Source organism: Oncorhynchus gorbuscha, linkage group LG01, assembly GCF_021184085.1.
Source record: "Oncorhynchus gorbuscha isolate QuinsamMale2020 ecotype Even-year linkage group LG01, OgorEven_v1.0, whole genome shotgun sequence".
In the NCBI taxonomy this organism is placed as follows: Eukaryota; Metazoa; Chordata; class Actinopteri; order Salmoniformes; family Salmonidae; genus Oncorhynchus; species Oncorhynchus gorbuscha.
The window spans coordinates 34,867,718-34,890,889 of record NC_060173.1 but is presented as its reverse complement, the minus strand read 5'-3'; the positions used below and the strand labels follow the sequence as shown (position 1 = coordinate 34,890,889).

At 44.2% G+C, this 23,172-nt stretch overlaps 1 protein-coding gene across 2 annotated transcripts in view; it reads left to right on the top strand.

Moving 5' to 3' along the window:
- LOC124036579 (talin-2-like) overlaps positions 1 to 23,172 on the top strand; it is a 231,754-nt gene that overhangs the window by 81,471 nt on the left and 127,111 nt on the right. For both annotated transcript variants that reach the window (XM_046351337.1, XM_046351326.1), the window contains exons 20-44: positions 8 to 302; positions 1,442 to 1,608; positions 2,524 to 2,652; positions 4,384 to 4,497; positions 4,653 to 4,901; positions 7,016 to 7,144; positions 7,246 to 7,348; positions 8,797 to 9,005; positions 10,609 to 10,728; positions 11,011 to 11,208; positions 11,823 to 11,962; positions 13,049 to 13,142; positions 13,998 to 14,087; positions 14,203 to 14,325; positions 14,546 to 14,689; positions 14,878 to 15,039; positions 15,234 to 15,374; positions 16,083 to 16,264; positions 17,122 to 17,257; positions 17,343 to 17,444; positions 17,552 to 17,722; positions 17,915 to 18,061; positions 18,891 to 18,992; positions 19,112 to 19,231; positions 20,456 to 20,602. In XM_046351337.1, the coding sequence (XP_046207293.1) occupies positions 8 to 302; positions 1,442 to 1,608; positions 2,524 to 2,652; positions 4,384 to 4,497; positions 4,653 to 4,901; positions 7,016 to 7,144; positions 7,246 to 7,348; positions 8,797 to 9,005; positions 10,609 to 10,728; positions 11,011 to 11,208; positions 11,823 to 11,962; positions 13,049 to 13,142; positions 13,998 to 14,087; positions 14,203 to 14,325; positions 14,546 to 14,689; positions 14,878 to 15,039; positions 15,234 to 15,374; positions 16,083 to 16,264; positions 17,122 to 17,257; positions 17,343 to 17,444; positions 17,552 to 17,722; positions 17,915 to 18,061; positions 18,891 to 18,992; positions 19,112 to 19,231; positions 20,456 to 20,602 (3,714 nt within the window). The remainder of the gene's footprint in view (positions 1 to 7; positions 303 to 1,441; positions 1,609 to 2,523; positions 2,653 to 4,383; positions 4,498 to 4,652; positions 4,902 to 7,015; positions 7,145 to 7,245; positions 7,349 to 8,796; positions 9,006 to 10,608; positions 10,729 to 11,010; positions 11,209 to 11,822; positions 11,963 to 13,048; positions 13,143 to 13,997; positions 14,088 to 14,202; positions 14,326 to 14,545; positions 14,690 to 14,877; positions 15,040 to 15,233; positions 15,375 to 16,082; positions 16,265 to 17,121; positions 17,258 to 17,342; positions 17,445 to 17,551; positions 17,723 to 17,914; positions 18,062 to 18,890; positions 18,993 to 19,111; positions 19,232 to 20,455; positions 20,603 to 23,172) is intronic.

Sequence of the window (23,172 nt, the reverse complement as noted above, 5' to 3'; positions counted from 1 at the left end):
CGTCTAGGTGGTGAGCCCCACCATCAGTTCTCCGGTGTGCCAGGAGCAGCTGGTTGAGGCAGGGAAGCTGGTGGACCGCTCAGTGGAGAGCTGCGTCAAGGCCTGCCTGTCTGCAACAGACGACAGTGAGCACCTGAAGCAGGTAGGTGCCGCGGCCAACACTGTGAGCCAGGCACTCAGTGACCTGCTGCAGCACGTACGCCACTATGCCAGCTGTGGTGAGCCCATCGGACGTTACGACCAGGCCACAGACACCATCATGACCGTCACCGAGAGCATCTTCACCTCCATGGGAGACGCAGGTGAGCTCTGGGAGGGGAGAGACAGCTAAAGTGGAAGGGGAGGGGAGTGGTTCATAACTTTTTGGGAGGTGGGGAGAGAACCTTTCACTCTTGATTCATCTTGCAAGTATTTTCACATTCCTGGCTAGTTCTGGCATTCAGCAGTTTGAGTCTCAAACCTTTAGCTAGCTATTATCAAAGGACGCAAGATGTAATAATTATCATTCAAGTAGACAGGACTATTCAGCCTGTTTCTTGTCTTGATTTTCTTGAGACTTTCACTGGGGTTGTTCCTATGTATTTTGACTGAGTGGGACCTAAGATGTTGTCAGTTTATGGTTTATATTAACCGACCTTCAATACCCTGCTGTCGAAACATTTTCAAAGCCTGAAATGTTTGTTATGGGTTGCCCATGAGTCTGAAGAATTCCCAACCCCAGCCAATCCTCAAGGGGTCGTAGAAAGCATATCATCGAAAACCACTACAGAGCTTCAAATCTGCTCTCAATCACATTCAGTGCAGCTTTGAAATGTAACTGGAAACATATGACTTTAAAAAGTTGTATAGGGCTTAACACTCTGACTTTCGTAAAACATCGTAAAATAAAACTGCAGTAGATCAGCCAAGTATAATTTATTATGAAATATGTCTTTAAAAGTCCCATTTCACTGATAGGGGAAAAAATGTGTCTCTAAGGCTGTAGTCTGTAAAGTACCCTCGATGTAGTGCCTTTGATAGTCTTCTCTCCAGTTATTTCTAGCTGGAGGTGGGTGTTTAGCAATAACAGTTTTTATAGGCTGACTGGGGGAAATACGGTATCTTCTGTACAGCACTATAGAGGTTTTATAGTGCTTTTATTCTTCTATTTCCTCACAGAATACACATAAAGACAGATGTATTTTTTATAACCAGTGAGGAAGACAAAAGTAAACTGCTGTGGTACTATCAGTACGATACCAGAAGGTGAAAAGGAAATTATGTAGTGTGTGAGGTCCAATGAGGGATCAGTAATCAGTGAGTGTAGTCTAGGCCATGTTTCTGTGTAGAATACTGTAGCACAGTCGGGAGATATTGACCCTGGCTCTCTCTCTCTCTCTCTCTCTCTCTCTCTCTCTCTCTCTCTTTCTCTCTTTCTCTCTCTCTCTCTGACCCTGTGTAGGGGAGATGGTGCGTCAGGCCAGGGTGCTGGCTCAGGCCACTTCTGACCTGGTCAATGCCATGAGGTCAGATGCTGAGGCCGAGGTGGACGTGGACAACTCAAAGAAGCTCCTGGCTGCAGCCAAACTCCTGGCTGATGCCACAGCCAGGATGGTAGATGCTGCTAAGGTACAGGGACAACCACTATGCTAGCCTACTTAGAGTTCTACGATAGATTGTTGTATGCCATTAGTGTGTAAACTGTACAGTATGTCATGTTAGTGTATTATCATTAGTGTCATGTCTATAACTAGAATTCCACTGCTGTCATTTGTTGGAAAGGAGATTTATAGTATTCCTAATGTAGTCTGGGCTGTAGATTCTCTTTAGAGCTGAAATAATGAAAGTGCAGGACCAATGGTTCTTAATAAGCCCTTGGCGCTGTAGACAAGTATAAATGAGCAGGATATTATCAATGTGAAAATGCCAGGCAAGTGAAACGATGCTGATGCTTTTGCTCTGTGACACATTCATCACAACACTGCTGCCATTACAAAGAGGAAATAGGAATTTTGCACTGGTGGTTTCCTTGGAAACTGTCAGAAAGCAGACTGTGTCTAATGCTGCTCTGCATTTAATGCACGGTCACAGTGTTTGGAAATTGTTCAGAGTGCTACTGAGACATTAAATGTACAGTCAGTGTTGGGAAAATGTTCAAAGTGCTACTGAGACATGTGGAGTACAGTCACAGTGTTGGGGAAATGTTCAGTGATACTGAGACATGTGGAGTACAGTCACAGTGTTGGGGAAATGTTCTGAGTGCTACTGAGACTATGAGAGAGGGTTTGATATTCCCTTTGCCACTGCAGAACTACGATTGTAGTTAGTGGTGATTTTGCTTTGTGTGTGTGTGTGTGTGTGTGTGTGTGTGTGTGTGTGTGTGTGTGTGTGTGTGTGTGTGTGTGTGTGTGTGTGTGTGTTTGTGTGTGTGTGTGTGTGTGTGTGTCATCCTGTGTGTGTGTGTGTTCCATCCTGTGTGTGTATGTCTGTGTGTGTGTGTATGTATTCCATCCTGTGTGTGTGTGTGTGTGCATGCGTACACAGGGAGCTGCAGCTTACCCAGAGAATGAGGACCAGCAGCAGAGGCTGAGAGAGGCAGCAGAGGGGTTACGTGTTGCCACTAACGCTGCAGCTCAGAATGCGATCAAGAAGAAGCTGGTCAACAGGCTGGAGGTGAGTTGGGTGGAGAATGAGAGAATATTGTAACCTTTGTGCTAACTTTGAGTCCCTGTCCAGTTGTAGCTTTGTAGCAATCAACGTTTTCGACTTTACACTACTATGTCCTTTTTCACAAACAAACCCCATAAGTCCATCCAACACCATGACGCACCATTAAAGACGAGAGTGTGTCAGACACCCCTACATAGATATGTGTGAAGATGTATAGATCCCACCCCCCAAGCCTTAGGAAAGAGCATTGCAAAAGGCTAAATGAAATATAATTCATTTGCACATATGAAGTGTTGTATTTATTCTCTACATTATTTCTGTTCCTGCAGCAGGAATATGTGAATCCTATTAGTTGTGTGAATTAGTTAATCATAGTGTAAAGATCTGGGTTTAGCCCCTAGTATTAGTAGACCCCTGAAGACCAGACCCGCACTGCACTGGAGCTTCCACTGCACACACTAACCGAAGGCTGGAATCAGTTTGATATCTGATGCATCATTCTCTGTAGCCTGTAATGGTAATGGCTTCCACTCCAGAGAGGAATCAGCAATAATAAAAACCATTTAGAATGTAATGTGTTTAGATTAACTGAGCACATACCTTCACCTGCCCATTCTTATGGCTGAAATGTCTCCTACTGATCTCCTAAAGCGTTGTATCTGTTTGGGTTTCAACACATTACCATGTGTGTTGTCCTTCGCAGCACTCTCTGCTTTTAAAATAATACTAAATATGTAGTCTGTTTGTAGTTTCTGTTTCGGTTTCACCAGAGAGAAATGAAGTCTCTCTCTCTCTTTCTCTCTTCCTCTCTCTCTCTTCCTCTCCTCTTGAGAGATGAGCCAGACAGGCAGCATTGTGCAATATGTTTGTTTTCCACAGGACAAAGATAGCATTGTTGTTCAGGTTCTTGTTTCATCCTCCATCCTTCCACCCACTTCTCTCACCACTTTCCATTTTGTTGATACTTCAAAGAAAGTAATCTGGGTGTGGATTAATGGCAATACAAAAAGTGTATTGTACATTTTGAGAAAAGTGCTTATGTATTGCATTTTGAGAAAATGTTGTCCTCGTCCCAATATACACTACCGTACAAAAGTTTGGGGTCACTTAGAAATGTCCTTGTTTTTGAAAGAAAAGCTATTTTTTTGTTGTCGTGTGTGTGTGTGTGTGTGTGTGTGTGTGTGTGTGTGTGTGTGTGTGTGTGTGTGTGTGTGTGTGTGTGTGTGTGTGTGTGTGTGTGTGTGTGTGTGTGTGTGTGTGTGTGTGTGTGTCCAACATTTTGGTCAGTTGTTGATGTCCTCTAAGAAATTCTTAAAGAAATCTTTGGCTTTGTTTGTGACACCTCATTATGTTTGATCTATCTGGGAAGCTCAATCTGATACTCTATACAAAGCAGTATTATAAACCAGGTAGTTTGAGTCCTGGATGCTGATTGACTGAAAGCCATGGTATATGAGACAATATACCACGGGTATGATAAAAAAAATACTTTTTTACTGTTCTAATTACATTAGTAACCAGTTTACTGGTAAGGCACCTTGGGGGTTTGTGGTATGTGGCAAATATATCATGGCTAAGGGCTGTATCCAGGCACTCAGAGTTGCGTTGTGCTTAAGAACAGCCCTTAGCCGTGGTGTATTAGCCACAAACCCCTGAGGTGCCTTAATTATACCACCCTTATCTAAAACACATACCTACAACAATTGTCAATATCTCTCTCTGTTTCTGGAACAGATTGCTGCTAAGCAGGCTGCGGCTGCTGCTACTCAGACCATCGCAGCTGCCCAGAATGCTGCTGTGTCCAATAAGAACACTGCCTCTCATCAACAACTAGGACACAGCTGCAAGGTACAGTATGGGTAGAGATTGATTCACAGCGAACAGGATCACTGTTAGATTACTCTGGTGAAATACATACAGTATAGAATCGATTACTACATTGGCAGCATTTATATTGCAGGTTTCATTGCATTGATTTAATCAAATGATATGTCTACTTGAAGGCAGTGGCAGACCACATCCCTCAGCTGGTCCAGGGGATGAGGAGTAGTCAGGCTCAGCCAGAGGAACTCAGTGCCCAACTAGCCCTGATAATGGCCAGCCAGAGCTTCCTACAGCCTGGCAGTAAGATGGTGACGTCTGCAAAGTCAACTGTCCCCACAGTGATGGACCAGGCTGCAGCGATGCAACTTGGCCAATGTGCCAAGAACCTGGCTACCTGCCTAGCTGAGCTACGGACAGCCACCCAAAAGGTAAGTTCTGTACCCAGAGGTGTAGCTCACACCCTCACAGCCCCCGCAAGGCAGAGGTTGGGGGATTTGGGGGCCCCCAACCACCCCACACCAAAAAAAGTATACTTTTTATTTTTCATGTTGGGGTTGTTGTCCCCCCGGAGGTCGGGCTCCCCAGATAGTGGACATGTCATAAGCTGTTAATTTTGGGGGGGAATTGCAGGAAATTGGCTTTAAAATGGAAACATTTTATCTCAGCCTCATTGCAAAATGTGTCAAATAGCAGGAAATTAGGTCAGTGATTCTTGAAAGTCGGAACAAAATAGTTATCCGGTAGGGGGGAAATTATTTTTATTCTTGAAAGAAAATACATTTTGTTGGATTATTTGAGCTTAAAATGTAGAGTGCCAGTTTTCTTTATTTTAACTCTTTCGTACATTGTAGAAAAATAATGAAGACATGAAAACTATGAACTAGCACATTGTAGTAACCAATCATGTAGTAACCAAAAAGTGTTAAATAAATCAAAATAGATTTTAGATTCTTCAAAGTAGCCACCCTTTGCCTTGATGACAGCTTTGCACACTCTTGGCATTCTCTCAACCAGCTTCACCTGGAATACTTTTCCAACAGTCTTGAAGGAGTTCCCACATATGCTGAGCATGTTTTGGCTTCTTTTCCTTCACTCTGAGGTCCAACTCATCCCAAACCATCTCAATTGGTTTGAGGTTGGGTGATTGTGGAGGCCAGGTCATATTATTGATGTCCTTTAGTAGTGGTTTCTTTGGCTTTTTTGAGGAATCTCAAATATAAAATATATTTTGATGTAACACTTTGGTTACTACATGATTCCATATATGTTATTTCTTAGTTTTATTTTCATAGTTTTGATCTATTCACTGTTATTCTACAATGTAGAAAATAGAAAAAATAAGAAAAACCCTTGAATGAGTTGTTGTGTCCAAACTGTTGACTGGTACTGTGTATTTAGGGGAATTTAAAGGAAAATATTTAAAATATATATTTTCTAAATACTTTCAATATCATTGATTTCCATCTCGGCTCTATGGTTGGAAATGCCGTTGTCCGGTGCAAAGGATCCCAAATACAAACTCTCCAAAGGAATAGTTGAAAAGTGTTTAAAATTCTAAAAAATAATGGATATTAACTTTAAAAATCTCATGTAGTTTCTTGAAATAGTCCTCTGTGACTTAAAGTTTTTTTAAATCAGAACTGTGATTCCTAAAAGATGTGTCTGGAAATTGGTCAACTCCGTCAGATTTGTCTAAAATCCTAAATTAATCAGGAATGAGCAGTGTCCGCTATACCGTCAGGACCCCTTATTCATGTCCTCCTTACATGTAGTGCAAAAAGACCACTCATGGTCTGGAAAGTTCTCTGCTTTTGAGATATTTAAACAAGCAATATTGGAATCACCATGGTCACAACCATAAACTGTCAACTCCATCTGCCTGATAGATTAAGATAGAATATGAATAATGGTTCAAATATGTTACATTTAATTAGGTTTTAGAGTCATAATGCAACTGAGGAAAAACTAAATTGCTACTATGTATACCACTTAAATGAAGAATAAAAATGCAATTTCTGTTTCCGTAAAACATCAACTCTGTCAATTCTGATAGAATGGTTATGTTTTTATTGGGGATTGTCAACTCCGTCACTGATGGCTAACCCCCTTAATGAAGAAAATGTTTTTTGTCAATATTTAAAAATATATATTTTAATCAATGGACAATAATTGTATAACTGAAATGCATTTTATAGTGTCTAATGGAATTGACAAATCCAGTTAGTTGCTTTTTAAGAAGAGGAACGTGATTAAGAGGTTGTTCCTTTACATGGTGTGATACCTTTCAAGAATCCCTGAGCTCTAAATCAGCAACATTTTCTCTCATCCTCAGCAAAAAGTGTAAAATAGCATTCAATTATGGAAATGTTTCTCTCTGCTCCATGGCAAAAATATATATAATTGTTTTGCGGGGCCCCACGAAAATGAGCTATGCCACTGCCTGTACCCCTCTATCCACAGCTACTGATAGTCATGTTTTCATACAGGAAGCACAGCTTCTGGGCTCTGTGTGAGAGAAGTTTGTGCATGTGTGCTTCTGCAGGCCCATGAAGCCTGTGGTCCTCTGGAGATAGACTCTGCTCTCAGTGCTGTCCAAACTCTCAGGAGTGAGCTTCAAGATGCCAGGATGGCTGCGCACGATGGGCAGCTCAAACCACTTCCTGGGGAATCGGTCAGTTCATTATAGAATGCATTGATTTGTTCCAGTCATGCAAAGCAAATCTGCAGATGTGTGAAAATGCATGACTTGGTGCTCCTGTGTTGTCTCTACAGCTAGAGAAGTGTGCCCAGGACCTGGGTAGTACCTCCAAGGCTGTTGGCTCCTCTATGGCCCAGCTGCTGACCTGTGCTGCACAGGGCAATGAGCACTACACAGGTAGGAAAGCAAACACAGCGTGCACTGAGAATTATTGAGCAGTACAAGAGGAATGTTCACCTAAACTGACAGACATCATTGAGTGGCTGTGTAGAACGTTTTTTCTGGACTAGACTTATTATTTTCTGTCCTTTTAGTTAGATGTTATTATTTGACATTAGGAACCGTTTCTTCAAATGTCATGATCAGCTACAGGGTCTCAGTAAAGCTCTACTCTACCAAGTGAGGTAAGTGAGGTTATAAAGTAGGCAGTAGAAACCCTAACAATCATTCACTTACCTTCTACCAATAGATATCCAAGTGTAATTCAATTCTTGATTTAGTGATGATGTTATCACTATTGCCTAAGAGCAATAAACCCAATGGGTCCTGCTGCACAGCCTGTCATTTTCTTTAGCCTCATTCTAGCTCCATTTAGTCTCTCAGGAGAATTGATGAAGACAGATTTTGAATAGTGTATTCTAACCATGGCTGCTCCCTCCCTCCCTCCCTCCCTCCCTCCCTCCCTCCCTCCCTCCCTCCCTCCCTCCCTCCCTCCCTCCCTCCCTCCCTCCCTCCCTCCCTCCCTCCCTCCCTCCCTCCCTCCCTCCCTGGCTGTGCTGCTTCACGCTGGGGCCCAGGGTGCTACTCCCTCCCTCCCTCCCTCCCCCTCCCTCCCTCCCTCCCTCCCTGGCTGTGCTGCTTCACGCTGGGGCCCAGGGTGCTACTCCCTCCCTCCCTCCCCCTCCCTCCCTCCCCCCCCTCCCTCCCTCCCTCCCTCCCTCCCTCCCTCCCTCCCTCCCTCCCTCCCTCCCTCCCTCCCTCCCTCCCTCCCTCCCTCCCTCCCTCCCTCCCTCCCTCCTCCCTCCCTCCCTCCCTGGCTGTGCTGCTTCACGCTGGGTCCCAGGGTGCTACTCTCTCCTCATTCATCTTATTTTCACTAGATTCAACATTCCATTAGCAATGGGCTCCACTCGGCTGGATAATGAAATTTGATGCAATTTGCTGCATTCCATCATCTTAGATATGTGTGTAATAAGTAAAGCCCCAATCTCACATGGTGCCTCGTTCTCCTATCTATCTAATTTGTTTTAACAATAGGGGTGCTTTAGGTTGGGCTCACTGTGCTATTCCTACTGTTCAGTTACACATCACCAACAACTCATTCTATTCATTTTGAGCACTAAAGCTGCAGTCTGAATGTGTGTATGTCTTAATACAGGACATCTTTAGTGAAGTGATAATGAGATTGAAAGGAAGTGAGATTCAGCTTGCAGTTTGTCGAGTGAATAATTAATGATGCAGCTATCCCGAGTCAGTAGGTTGTTTAGCTACATCTTAAAGAACAATGAAGAGGCACACTGGGATGTTGACACCAGGTTTTCCGTCATTATTTCCTGGACTAGCTTTGTTAATCCAACTCCAAGACTTCCACTCACTCCAACACTGTCTGTCCCTGTTGTGTGTAGGAGTGGCTGCCAGAGAGACTGCCCAGGCCTTGAGGACACTGGCCCAGGCAGCCAGAGGTGTTGCTGCCAGCACTAAGGAACCCCAGTCTGCGGGGGCCATGTTGGATTCTGCCCAGTACGTCATGGAGGGCTCTGCCATGCTCATCCATGAGGCTCACCAGGCCCTGGTCTCCCCCGGTGACGCAGAGAGTCAGCAAAGGCTAGCACAGGTGAGGAACTCCTGACATGCTGATGTACACATAGATGTAATTCAATCATTGCATCCAAATTGCTCGCGTGCGTCAACAAGCATCTGCGTAGCCAGGCGAGTTACACCAGGAACACACAATCCTTCCATCAGTGCTCAGACTGTCCGCAATAGGCTGAGAGAGGCTGGACTGAGGGCTTGTAGGCCTGTTGTAAGGCAGGTCCTCACCAGACATACCCGGCAACAGCGTTGCCTATGGGCACAAAGCCACCGTCGTTGGACGAGACAGGACTGGCACAAAGTTCTCTTCACAGATGAGTCACGGTTTTGTCTCACCAGGGGTGATGGTTGGATTCGCGTTTATAGTTGAAGGAATGAGCGTTACACTGAGGCCTGTACTCTGGAGCGGGATTGATTTGGAGGTGGAAGGTCCGTCATGGTCTGGGGCGGTGTGTCACAGCATCATCGGACTGAGCTTGTTGTCTTTGCAGGCAATCTCAACGCTGTGCGTTACAGGGAAGACATCCTCCTCCCTCATGTGGTAACCTTCCTGCAGGCTCATCCTGACATGACCATCCGGAATGACAATGCTACCAGCCATACTGGCTCATTATGTGTGTGATTTCCTGCAAGACAAGAATGTCAGTGTTTTGCCATGGCCAGCGAAGAGCCCGGATCTCAATCCCATTGAGCACATCTGGGACCTGTTGGATCGGAGGGTGAGGGCTAGGGCCATTCCCCCCAGAAATGTCTGGGAACTTGCAGGTGGGGAAAGAGTGGGGTAACATTTCACAGCAAGAACTGGCAAATCTGGTGCAGTCCATGAGGAGGAGATGCACTGCCGTACTTAATGCAGCTGGTGGCCACACCAGACACTGACTGTTACTTTTGATTTTGACCTCGCCTTTGTTCAGGGACACATTATTCCATTTCTGTTAGTCACATGTCTTTGGAACTTGTTCAGTTTATGTCTCAGTTGTTGAATCTTATGTTGATTCAAATATTTACAGATGTTAAGTGCTGAAAATAAACGCATTTGACAATGAGAGGATGTTTCTTTTTTTGATGAGTTTAGTTGGTTCAGAGTTTGTTTTGCTAATATTTATTTCAACCTGCGTGTCCTGATCGCGTCTGGTGTGGATGGACGAAATCAACATGCAAGCAATGGCACACGCGTGTGCCCGGTCTAGTCAGCGTGTGACAGATTTCCTGTATTGACGTCCTATTCAGACAGTTGTGTTAATGTTCCAAGCACAGTCTTTTCTGTTGGGCTCTTTCCTCTCCTCTACATTCTGGATGATAACTGATTTGTAAACCCTGCTACTTTCCATAACAATTATCTGCTTTAAGGGTTGCTATTTTCTCTTCTCAGTCTCCTGCTCACAGGAACGCTAGCTCCAGTAAAACTGCTTATTTGCAGCAGGGCCCTTTGGGAGATAAACATATTGGTTGGCATATGTCTGTGACGGTAGCATAAATTAGTGACATGGATTGTCGTGCTCCGCTTGCAGGCTGATTTGCATTTAAGATGTTTTTCCTTCTCAGAGCTGTGCTCTGTGACTGTGGAGCGTGGTTCGAATGTGTAATGTCAGCCCACTGACAGGCTGATCTGTGATGTGTTGCAGGTGGCCAAGGCAGTGTCCCACTCTCTGAATAACTGTGTGAACTGCCTGCCTGGCCAGAAGGATGTGGACATGGCCCTAAGAAGCATCGGAGAGGCCAGTAAGAAGCTGCTGGTGGACACTGTGAGTCCTGCTGCCAGACCGGCGAGGCTGCAGTTTGGAGTGTTGATTTTATTACACATCTGAACATGAGTGCTTATAGAGAGTCAATGCTGTCCTAAACCTAAATACACAGTTAGCATATTTTACCTCTGGTCATTAATCATCTACGCAGACATTTCACAACTATCCAAGGAAAAATTGAACATAAACATAACACAAATACCATACGGATTATTATGTAACAAATAATACTGATAATAATGTACGGACTACTATACTTGTGTTTTTCCTGTATGTCTCCAGCTCCCCCCCTGCAGTAAGTCCTTCCAGGACGCTCAGAGTGAGCTGAACCATACTGCTGCAGAGCTCAACCACTCAGCAGGAGATGTGGTCCATTCCTCCCGGGGTACCAGCAGCCAACTGGCCGTGGCTTCTGGGAAATTCAGTGAGGACTTTGATGAGTTCCTGGACGCCGGCGTTGAGATGGCTGGACACACTCAAGTAGGTATCATTATCTGTAGCAGGTCGCAACAGCCCCATTGAAATATCTGATTCCTCTCCTATGAAATAGGTCTGGACAAATGTTATGACGCCTGAATATACTGTTGGTGGACAGGAGCGGTTTAGATTTAATAGGATAAAATGGAAATGCCTCTGAGGTAGTCATGTTGAGTATCTTCACATTTTTCTGTCACTTGAGCACTTAAGCTATTTTGATTAATTTGTTAATTAGGCCTATTCATCTAATTTACTTAAGCACATGATTGTCCCCGAGAGCGCTAACACAGTCAGACGTAATGAGATCTTTGATGATGTTCTGGTTATTTTGCTCATTAATTTGGATAGATTGTGTGGGAGAGCAGTTGATGTAGCATGACACACAGGCCTTAATCAGGCTTAAATGAGTAGGGGACTGGCTGGCTGAGGTGGGGGACACCGTTCACATGATGCCAGTTTCATAGGCCATTCCACCAGATAGACAGTGTGACAGTTGTTGACAATAAGTACAGTTGCATTTTCCTGGAAAGATGTGTCTTAAATAACATGTTGACCACTCTTCAACATATTTTATTCCAAGAAACAGCTGAGTTGTCTTGTGACTTTGTCGTTTGCAGTCCCAAGAGGACCAAATCACAGTGATTGGCAACCTGAAGAACATCTCCATGGCCTCCAGCAAGCTCCTTCTGGCCGCCAAGTCTCTGTCAGTGGATCCTGGAGCAGCTAACGCCAAGAACCTGTTAGCTGCAGCAGCAAGGTGAGGCCACGTTATATGGAGCTGAATGGCATATAATAAGAATCTCACTTATCACAAACTACTTGAGTATAAGGAGGTCTACATTAGCACAAAGTAAGTGTCAGGATTTGGCCAGGGTTGTTCCGGTTTTTGGTCACTAGATGCCCCCATTGTGCCTTCTGTTTTCCCTTGATCCCCATTATTATTTGCACCTGTGCCTCGTTTCCCCTGATTGTATTTAAACCCTTTGTTTTCCTCAGTTCTTTGCTCTGTGTTTGTATGTTAGCACCCAGCCCTAGTACTCTGTGAACTCTTGTTGATCCCGGTGGACTCTCTTGTGGAATTCTGTTTTTTGTTCTTGTTTGTTTGTTTTTGAGTATCTTTTGAGGCTTTTTGTGCTGTACCTTCCACCTTGTGGATTTACCTTTTTGTCTTGGAGGATTACCTTTGTTCTTGTGGAATTCCTTTTGAGGTTGTGGAGTTACATGTTTTCCTGAAGAACTTCACTTTTTACTTCATTAAATACACCGTCTCAAGTACTGCTGTGTCTGCCTCATCTTCTGGGTTCTGCCGACTATTCGTGGCTCAGTTGGTTAAGTGACTGTTTCTCACTCCGGAGACCCGGGTCCTGACAGTAAGACTGTAAGGAGTGACTTAAATTAAGTCCATAAAAACATATTCATATACTGTATATTCTGATTCGGTTTTCATTCAACTCCACATTAAACAAGTACTCTATCTCCATTCTATGAAACATCTCTGCTGTGGTTGTACGACCCATTTCACAGCATGTTGCTAGGTTGAGAGATAGACAGAGATAGTAGGGTAGAATCCCCCTTGGTGGAGAGATGGCAGGCAGCTGGCCCCGCTGGGCTTTGAGCCTGACTGACTTCCCTGTCTTTAATTGTGCAGATGGAAGCCATGGCTGGAGCTTGTCTGTAATCACTAAGCACAGCCTCCACACTCCTGTACAGTGTGAGATTGTCACAGGGAGAGAGGGGCGATGGGCTCTGCCATGCATGTGTAAAGTAAAAGTGTATGCGTGTGTGTGTATATAGAGAGATGTGAGTGCTGAAAAGCCCTGTGCTTTCGGCCCTTGTGTTTCAGAGCGGTGACAGAGAGCATTAATCAGCTCATCACACTGTGTACCCAGCAGGCACCGGGCCAGAAGGAGTGTGACAACGCTCTGAGAGAACTGGAGGTAGCTGTTTTACTGTACACTAAACAACCCTTTTTATGTTCAGGCTAGGTAATATTCATGTATATTTCAGTCTACACAAAGTAAAGGGCTTTGATGTAGTAACTTTTTGTGGATCTGTCTCTGTCTGTTAGTACATTCGTACGTTCATACATTAGTCACGTGATATCTTAGACAGCACAGTTTTGTTGAAATTTAGGAAATAATGTGTCTTGCCAAAGAGATCCATAATTAACAGCATTACGCTGATTGGCTCAAGGGGGGGGGGGATCTGCATCATTCGTGGGGAATGAGATATTTACTGCTGCCTTGTTTTGTTTTGATTTGAATCCTGTAAAACAATGGTTTACCATTCCAATTCATTAATGATGGACGAATTGGATTATATTTAACGGCTGAATGAGATGCATGTTGCTGAGGGTTTCTGTATTGACATTATTTTATGCTCTGTCTCCATGGGAAATAATTACCAAGTCGTTTACTTCCCCTGTGCCTTGAGCCCCTTCAGCCCATGTCCCCTCCTTTTCACACGCTCTGATAGTTATTACCGGTCTCGCTCTGTATCCCTCCTGCATAACATTGAATGACAGTCACCATTCATTTCAACCCCTGGAGTACCACTAATTATACTTTTATGTAACTAACAGATCTGTGGGTTATTCTCCTAAGTGACTGAGTAATAGTGCTTGGCGAAATGACTTCCCTCTATAAGTTAAAGATTACTTCATAACAGACCTATTAAAACAGTTGGACTTGTTTTTCATGCAGCACACATTTTAATTCCCCCAAGTTGGATATCAGATTGGATCAGCAGTTTGTGCCCTCCTTATTGTTGAGCCCCTCTCCCTCTGTGTACAGGCTGTGAGAGGATTGCTGGACAACCCCAGTGAGCCTGTCAGTGAGCTCTCCTACTTTGACTGCATTGAGAGTGTCATGGAGAACTCAAAGGTAAAGCCTTACAAAACATTCACAGGCATCATAGACTTTAAATATCAGCAATATCTAACGTAATAGACAGCTGAAGAGGTAATCGTACAGTTTATTTCCATTTCTCCATGTACAGGTTCTTGGAGAGTCCATGGCGGGGATTTCTCAGCACTGTAAGACGGGCAATGTGCCAGCGTTTGGCGATTGTGTGGGAGTGGCATCCAAGGCCCTGTGTGGGTTGACGGAGGCGGCTGGACAGGTGAGATCCCAGCCTAGTACTGACTGACTGTCTGGAGCCTACAGCCTCCCTTCCACTCCTCCCTGCTATCTGGTCTGGGTCTGGCACACAACCAACAGTCCCTATCAGCTCTAGACCTCTGTTCATGTTTAGTTACAGCACCTACATGTACCTCTCTCTAAATCAGAAACGAAGCCATGAGCGTTCCTCTCTCCTCTCTATCCTTCTCCCCACACTGCAGGCCTCCTACCTAGTGGGTGTGTCCGATCCAAACAGCCAATCTGGTCAAGAGGGTCTGGTGGATCCGATCCAGTTTGCCCGGGCCAACCAGGCTATTCAGATGGCCTGTCAAAACCTGGTGGACCCAGCCAACAGCCCCTCTCAGGTGAGAAGACCAATGTAGTGAGACATTTATTGAGATAATGAATCTATTATACAAATAGTGACTTAACCAAATGGATTGTTATATTTGAACAACAACATAACATCAAACGTGTTCTCACAATATGCATCTATTGAGAAATGTTTATACTGCTTTGTTTGTCATTTGTTTTGTTTGTGTTTGTTTATTAGGTTCTGTCCGCAGCGACGATTGTAGCCAAGCATACCTCAGCTCTTTGCAATGCCTGCCGCCTGGCCTCGTCCAAGACATCCAACCCTGTGGCCAGGAGACACTTTGTTCAGTCAGCCAAAGAGGTTGCAAACACCACGGCCAACCTTGTGAAAACTATAAAGGTATGTGTACTCTCTGCCATGGTCCACTCATAAATGGTATTCTTGTACTTTGTGCCTTCAGGAAAAGCATATTTATTGATGTTCTCTGTTTCACTTCAAATATTTCCGTCATTTGTAATGAAGACAGATGGCTATATTGTGTAGCTGAGTTGGAGTGTTGGCTTAGGAGGTCATCTCCAGTTGTTTTCTTCCAGGCCTTGGATGGGGATTTCTCAGAGGAGAACAGAAACAGGTGCCATGTTGCTACAACTCCACTTATCGAGGCTGTAGAGAATCTATCCACATTTTCCTCCAACCCGGAGTTTGCTAGTATCCCTGCACGGATCAGCAATGAGGTTCGTATGAGTGCTTGTTCAGGGGGTGACTTTGTATTGTGCAATATGTAAGCTCTTCAGTGAAAATACACATTTGTCATTATCTATATGAAAATTAAAATGCAGTTTTTGCTCAGAGGACCATTTGTTTTTATCTCCTAAGAGGTTTCTTCAGTCTACATTGTCACGTTGTTTTATTTGTCTGCTTCCTCATACATTCTGTAATAGAAAGGAGATGGCAACGCTACTCCTACAGATCCCATGAATACATTGGTGACTAGGGATTTCAATCACCTTGAAATAGGACCTCCGATATAGAGCCAGTACAGTGCAGGAAAGCGGGTGGAATTGGTTTGATGCACCATTTCCCTCTAATTTATTTAATGTCGGTAAATGTCTCAAGGAGAAATCGGATGTATTTTATGTTACAATGTAGCAGAAAGAGTCCTCACACAGCCTTAAAAGCGTTGACTGTTATCTGTTGGAGGGCAGTGTTTAACTGCTCTCACTCTCAGCACAGCTGCTCTAATCTTCAGCTTGTTAATCTAATTGTCGAGGGAGGCTTTAGCTGCCATCATAAAGACTCTAGGTGTGCCTCTGCATCTCTGTGTGAAGCAGAACAATATTAATAGTAAGAGATCAATGACATCTGTGTAGTGTGTTGCTATTGAGCTGTTAGTTAGTCACTGTCCTCCCCTCCCTCCCTCCCTCCCTCTTTCCCATTTCCAGGGCTCTGTAGCCCAGGAGCCCATCATGCGTTCAGCCTGCTCCATGCTGGACAGCTCCACCCTGCTCCTGGAGACTGCCCGCTCGCTCATCATCAACCCCAAAGACCCGCCCACCTGGTCCATCCTGGCTGGGCACTCCCGCACCGTCTCTGACTCCATCAAGAGCCTCATCACCTCCATCAGGTCAGCACAGACCCCTCTGGTTCTGCACTATGGTGCTCTTGATAGTATCATGTTAAGGCCTTGCCGGACAACTCACCCAGAATATAATTCTACTGCTCTATCGATCGTGCATACATTCAGAATCTGCCATCCTAGAAGTTGTTTGTGTGAGTTCAAAGTGAAGGGCGTGGTACAAAACAAATGAATCAGCGATCGGATCGTCTCTAAGAAATCTATCCAATCAGAGTATCAAAGTTGATAACATCGTCATGTAGGCTGGCTCCTGGACCCAACCCATCGGTTTCTGGGACTAATCAAAACGGTCAGAATATGTTTGCGTTCTAGAAATCGTAGGGGAGGGAGGCAAATCCAGACTCATGGTGGAGAAGAAACGTCAGTTTGGCCAGAGCGCTGTGGATGGGTAGCCAGGCAAATTGAGACCCGGGGTGAGGGGGAGTTCAGCTATCTATGAGTAACTGTCGGTTCGACTGAGCAGTGAGTTGACATGTAATTTATGGTGGTTGGGTTTCCACCTGCCATGTAATAGGAAGAGGAATGCTCTAGGGCACTGATAAAGATGAGTAGGCAGAGTTCCGTGGAGGATCTGCTGTGCTGCTGGTGCTGCTTAGACATATTTTTTATACTTAGAAAGACTCTCCTGCTATTTTGAATAGAAGTGTCTTCCCTCATTATCTCTCACACAGAGTAGATTGCCCCTTAGCTTCAGAACATTTTGCATCTGGTCAACCTCTAGAGACCATGTTTGCAAAAAGTGTACCTAGTATACATGATTTTCCTTCTTTGAGGTGTGATACTGCATGAATAACCTGCTTGTAGAAGTACTGCCTTGTTCCTATTTGTCATGATACTGTTGGTAGGGACAAGGCACCAGGGCAGAGAGAGTGTGACTTCTCCATTGATAACATCAACAAGTGTATCCGGGACATCGAGCAGGCTTCTCTAGCTGCTGTGGGCCAGAGCCTACAGGGATGTAGGGATGACATATCTTTGGAAGTAAGTTTGAACTGTCATATCATCACTATAATTGCTTTTTGTTCATATTCATTTTCCCAATCGTAACTCTATGCTTCCCCCTTAGGCTTTGCAGGAGCAGCTGACATCGTCGGTGCAGGAGATTGGACATCTCATCGATCCTATCAATACTGCAGCCAGGGGTGAAGCTGCCCAGCTGGGACACAAGGTACTAGTCTGGGACCATTCCCCTACAGGGAGAAAGTCCTGTCTCCTGGATCCACTCCTCTTATTCAATCTGTGTCTCATACTGTTACATGATACTGTTTCTCCCAGGTGACCCAGCTGGCCAGCTACTTTGAGCCCCTTATTGTGGCGTCTGTTGGCCTGGCCTCTAAGATCGTGGACCAGCAGCAGCAGATGAACATCCTGGACCAAACTAAGACCCTGTCAGAGTCCGCCCTGCAGATGCTTTATGCAGCCAAGGAGGGAGGTGGAAACCCTAAGGTAATGTTACTGTACAACACAGGGCACAGAGGCCATGTTTGAGCAATGGAGCAAAACTTAATTAGTATAGATTTGTGTGCACCTCGTTCCACAATCTATCGTATTGCTTATTGTAGTTGCATAGCCATGTGTATTGATAAGATGGAGATCTTTGAGTTTCACGGTGGTCTGGTGTGTTTACTGCATGTCCAGGCGGCCCACACCCACGACGCCATATCAGAGGCTGCCCAGCTGATGAAGGAGGCTGTGGACGACATCATGGTGACTCTGAACGAGGCGGCCAGTGAGGGCGGCATGGTGGGAGGCATGGTGGAGGCTATCGCTGAGGCCATGGGCAGGGTGAGTGGGCCTGGTGTCCTGTACAGTAGGGTGTGTAGTACTGTATAGTAGTAGTGTGTATGTGTGTACATGTGCGTGTACAGTATATCACAGGAAGTCGGTGGCACCTTAATTGGAAAGAATGGGCTCGCGGTAATGACTGGAGCGGAATAGTGGAATGGTATCAAATACGTCAAACGCATGGTTTCCAGATGTTTGATGTCATTCCATTTGCTCTGTTCCGTATATTATTATGAGCCGCTCTCCCCTCAGCAGCCTCCACTGGTGTATATGTGCATGTGTACTGTGGCCCCAAGCAGCTCAGGAATAGAGCTCTACTGAGAACACTCATCTCTTCCAACTGCTTTAAGATGACTCCACCACAGTGGGCGGGCGGAGAAACATCCTCTAACTGACACTCATTAGTGAGATGGATGGGAAGTGTCAGGTCCAGGCCTCAGAGCTGTCAGCTGTCACTCATCCACTGGCTGTCACTCATCCACTGGCTGTCACTCATACACTGGCTGTCACCCTCCGTCTCCAAAGATCTGTCACAGACTTGATAATAATAAATTATGCCTGCATTCTTGATTGGCTGAATGCTTCTATCAGATGTTGTTCTCTATATGTTTCCAGCCCTTTGAATTTGATTTCTGTTACTCCAGAGAAAATAACACATTGAGCGACCTTAAGTGGATATCTGCATTCTGCAACATATTTATGCATAGAGTTCATTGAATAAAGAAAAGCTTTATTCAAATGTGTGGTAGATGCTTGGTTGATATTCATATGTGTAGATTATGTAGCTAGGTTGAATATTTTAAAAGGAATCGTGCTTTTCCCTCTGCAGTTGGATGAGGGCACTCCCCCTGAACCAGAAGGATCCTTTGTGGATTACCAGACCACCATGGTGAAATACTCCAAGGCCATCGCCATCACAACTCAGGAGATGGTGAGCACAAACAACTACCTCATAAATATGCAATGTAGCCTTATAGATGTACCTCTTCATCATTTCTGAAATAACTAAATCACAGTCATGTTATGACCTTGTTCTGACTGTGTCCCCAGATGACTAAGTCTGTGACATGTCCAGAGGAGCTGGGTGGCCTGGCCTCGCAGGTGACTGTAGACTACAGCCAGTTAGCCCACCAAGGTCACCTGGCAGCTGCCACCGCAGAACCAAAAGAGGTGAGAGGTCAAGTGGCTCCTGTGGGTGCACTGTCAAAGCAGGATACTGTTTAAATATGGGATTGTTTTTCTGTGGCACCCCTATGGACATGTCCTATGGGAGATTCTTAATTGGTTTGCTCAACTCCTCTGTCCTATTTCCCCTTCCTCGGTCCTCTCTCCTCACCTCCTTTTGAAAAAGATCAAAGGTAACCGAGCGGAGGAGAGGAAATGTGGAAAGAAATGTGCATGTATGAAATGACTCTCCTTCACTCGCGTGGCATCGTGCAAATGACGTTTACAGGGGTGGAATCCCAAATGAAATGTGTAAAGTAGTAAAAGGAAATGTAGCTAGAAAGTTCATAAATAAAAGGATAAGTAGCTTATTGTTTTTAAATATATGCGTGCTTTTCTACAAGTAAACAACAGCTGATTCAAAGGGGTGTGGCGGATCTCAAAAATCTTCCACAAAGGACTCAGGTGATACTTTTGTGCTTCCCCGGCAGGAGGAGGCTATTGAGGAGACCAGGACTCTCCTCTGTTTGCCTAAAAAGGAATTGACACTCTCCTTGACCCCTCAACCACTTACCGGGGAGGAGAGGATGGAGGAGTCGAGGAGAGGACAGTCTTTTGCCCAAATGAGAATCTCTCTTGTCTTTATACAGCAACTTATCAAAAGAGATTTGATATGCAAGATATTTGCATATGCTTAGAAAATATGGAGAGATGTCACACGGCAGATAGCATTCTTTGATATGATGCATCTTCCTTGAGGCTGTACTCAATAGTGTGAGATCAAACTTTGGAATATATTTCCAGCTCTCAAACCTCATTCTCTCTGTTGCTGCACCCACATAGCATGTGTTTAATGCTCGTCTCTGAGAGGGAGACTGCTATCTATATTATGTGTGAAGAGAGAGCCTAATAACCACACACTCTTATCAATTCTCTTTACATAACTTGTTACCATAGCGACATTGTACCCCTCCAAGCCTAAAAGCCTATAGTGATGCTGATAATGAATTCCCACCCACCCACCCATTCATTTCTGAGTCAGGAAATTAAAGGTGTACTACCATCAATCCCTCTCAGGTACTGGAAATCATTTTTTAACCAGCAGCCTGATAAGAGGCAGTCAGTCAGTCGAGGACATGATGAGACATAGTCTGCTGTGTGGAGGGAGACAGGGAGTGGGTGAGATGGCTCTGTAATACTGATGGACTGGTTGTCTGACTGTGCTTGCAGGTGGGCTTCCAGATCAAGACGCGGGTCCAGGAGCTGGGCCATGGATGTATCTACCTGGTTCAGAAGGCTGGAGCCCTGCAAATGAGCCCCACTGACAGCTTCTCCAAGAGGGAGCTCATTGAGTGTGCCCGTGCCGTCACTGAGAAGGTAGGGAATTATTTGCCTGAACCTTGTGGTAAATTGTGCTAACTTTGAAGTCTTTAGGTTTAATTTTAGGTTTAATTTATTTGCACCAAAGAAAATAAGCGATAAACAACCATACAGATTTTAAAAAATATATATATAGTTGATGTCTCAATTTTTCACAATTCCTAACATTTAGTCCTAGTAAAAATGCCCTGTCTTAGGTCAGTTAGGATCACCACTTTATTTTAAGAATGTGAAATATCAGAATAATAGTAGAGAGAGTGATTTATTTCAGCTTTTATTTATTTCATCACATTCCCAGTGGGTCAGAAGTTTACATACACTCAATTAATATTTGGTAGCATTGCCTTTAAATGGTTTAACTTGGGTCAAACGTTTCAGGTAGCCTTCCAACAATAAGTTGGGTGAATTTTGGCCTATTCCTCCTGACAGAGCTGGTGTAACTGAGTCAGATTTGTTGGCCTCCTTGCTCACACGCGCGTTTTCAGTTCTGCCCAAAAATGTTCTATAGGATAGATGTCAGGGCCACTCCAATGTCAATTAGCCTGTTAGAAACTTCTAAAGCCGTGACATAATTTGTTGTCCTGAAGTCATTTTGCCACAACTTTGTAAGTATGCTTGGGTTCATTGTCCATTTGGAAGACCCATTTGCGAACAAGCATTAACTTCCTGACTGATGTCTTAAGATGTTGCTTCAATATATCCACATAATTTCCCTTCATCATGATGCCATCTATTTTGTGATGTGCATCAGTCTCTCCTGCAGCAAAGCACCCCCACAACATGATGCTCCCACCCCTGTGCCTCACGGTTGGGATGGTGTTCTTCAGCTTGCAAGCCTCCACCTTTTTCCTCCAAACATAACGATGGTCATTATGGCCAAGCAGTTCTATTTTTGTTTCATCAGACCAGAGGACATTTCTTCAAAATGTACAATCTTTCTCCCCATGTGCAGTTGCAAACCGTAGTCTGGCTTTTATGGCGGTTTTGGAGCAGTGGCTTCTTCCTTGCTGAGTGGCCTTTCAGGTTATGTCGATATAGGACTCGTTTTTCTATGGAAATAGATACTTTTGTACCTGTTTCCTCCAGCATCTTCACAACATAATTTGCTGTTCTGGGATTGATTTGCACTTTTCCCACCAAAGTACGTTCATCTCTAGGAGACAGAACGCGTCTCCTTCCTGAGCTGTGTGACGGCGACGTGGTCCCATGGTGTTTAAACTTGCGTACTATTGTTTGTACAGATGAACGTGGTACCTTCAGACATTTGGAAATTTCTTGGCTGATTTCCCATAATGTCAGGCAAAGAGGCACTGAGTTTGAAGGTAGTCTTTGAAATACATCCACAGGTACATCTTCAATTGACTCAAATGATGTAATTTAGCCTGTTAGAAACTTCTAAAGCCGTGACATAATTTTCTGGAATTTTCCAAGATGTTTAAAGGCACAGTCAACTGTATGTAAACTTCTAAATTCTAAATTCCAACCCACTGGAATTGTGGTACAGTGAATTGTAAGTGAAATAATCTGTCTGTAAACAATTGTTGGAAAGATTCCTTGTGTCATGCACAAAGTAGATGTCCTAACTGACTTGTCAAAACTATAGTTTGTTAACAAGAAATTTGTGGAGTGGTTGAAACACAAGTTTTAATGACTCCAATCTAAGTGTATGTAAAACTCTGACTTCAACTGTATACATATAAATTGGTGTGCAGGTGTGGTTGGAAGCCCAAGGGCTTGTATAAAAACCCCACCACAAAAAAAACGACATACAATTCAAAACTAAAAAAGGTTTGTTTAAACAAATGAATTGATCAGCAATCACAAAAAAATGTAACAGTATATGTTGTGTTTAGATGTGTGAGTGTGAGAGAGTTAGGCTATATGGAGGAGATTACTGACTAGTTTGGTTCATCAGGCTGACCCCTAGTCTTCGCTTGAAGTTATTGAGGGATGATGAGGATTTAGCAATGTGATGATAAGAATTCTAGAGTATGGTACCTCTAAATCTGATAGAGAATTGACTATGTTAGGTGTGGCAGTGGGGAGGGTGAAGGTTATCACAGTGTCTTCTGTTATATAGATGCATTTCAGAATTAACCTGGAAGAATCCATTGACGGGTTTAGGTCAACTTTCTGGGAGGTATGAGTTTTTGTAGATGAAAATGCATAGCTGGTGTAAATTAATGAAGAGTTTCTTCAACAGGCCAGGTAATTAGAAGAGGCAAATTGATTTTATGATGAGTCATTTGTGTAGGTTTTTTATTTTTTACCTTTATTTAACTAGGCAAGTCAGTTAAGAAGAAATTGTTATTTACAATGACGGCCTACACCGACCAAACCGGACAATGCTGGGCCAATTGTGCGCTGCCCTGTGGGACTCCCAATCACAGCCGGTTGTGATACAGCCTGGATTCGAACCAGGAACTGCAGTAACACCTCTTGCAGTGAGATGCAGTGCCTTAGACCTCTGCGCCACTCAGGAGCCTTAGGTAAAAGGCATACAGTATGTACTGGCCCAGACAATAGTACAGTAAATGAGATATGGGTCAATTAAGCTATAGTAAAGA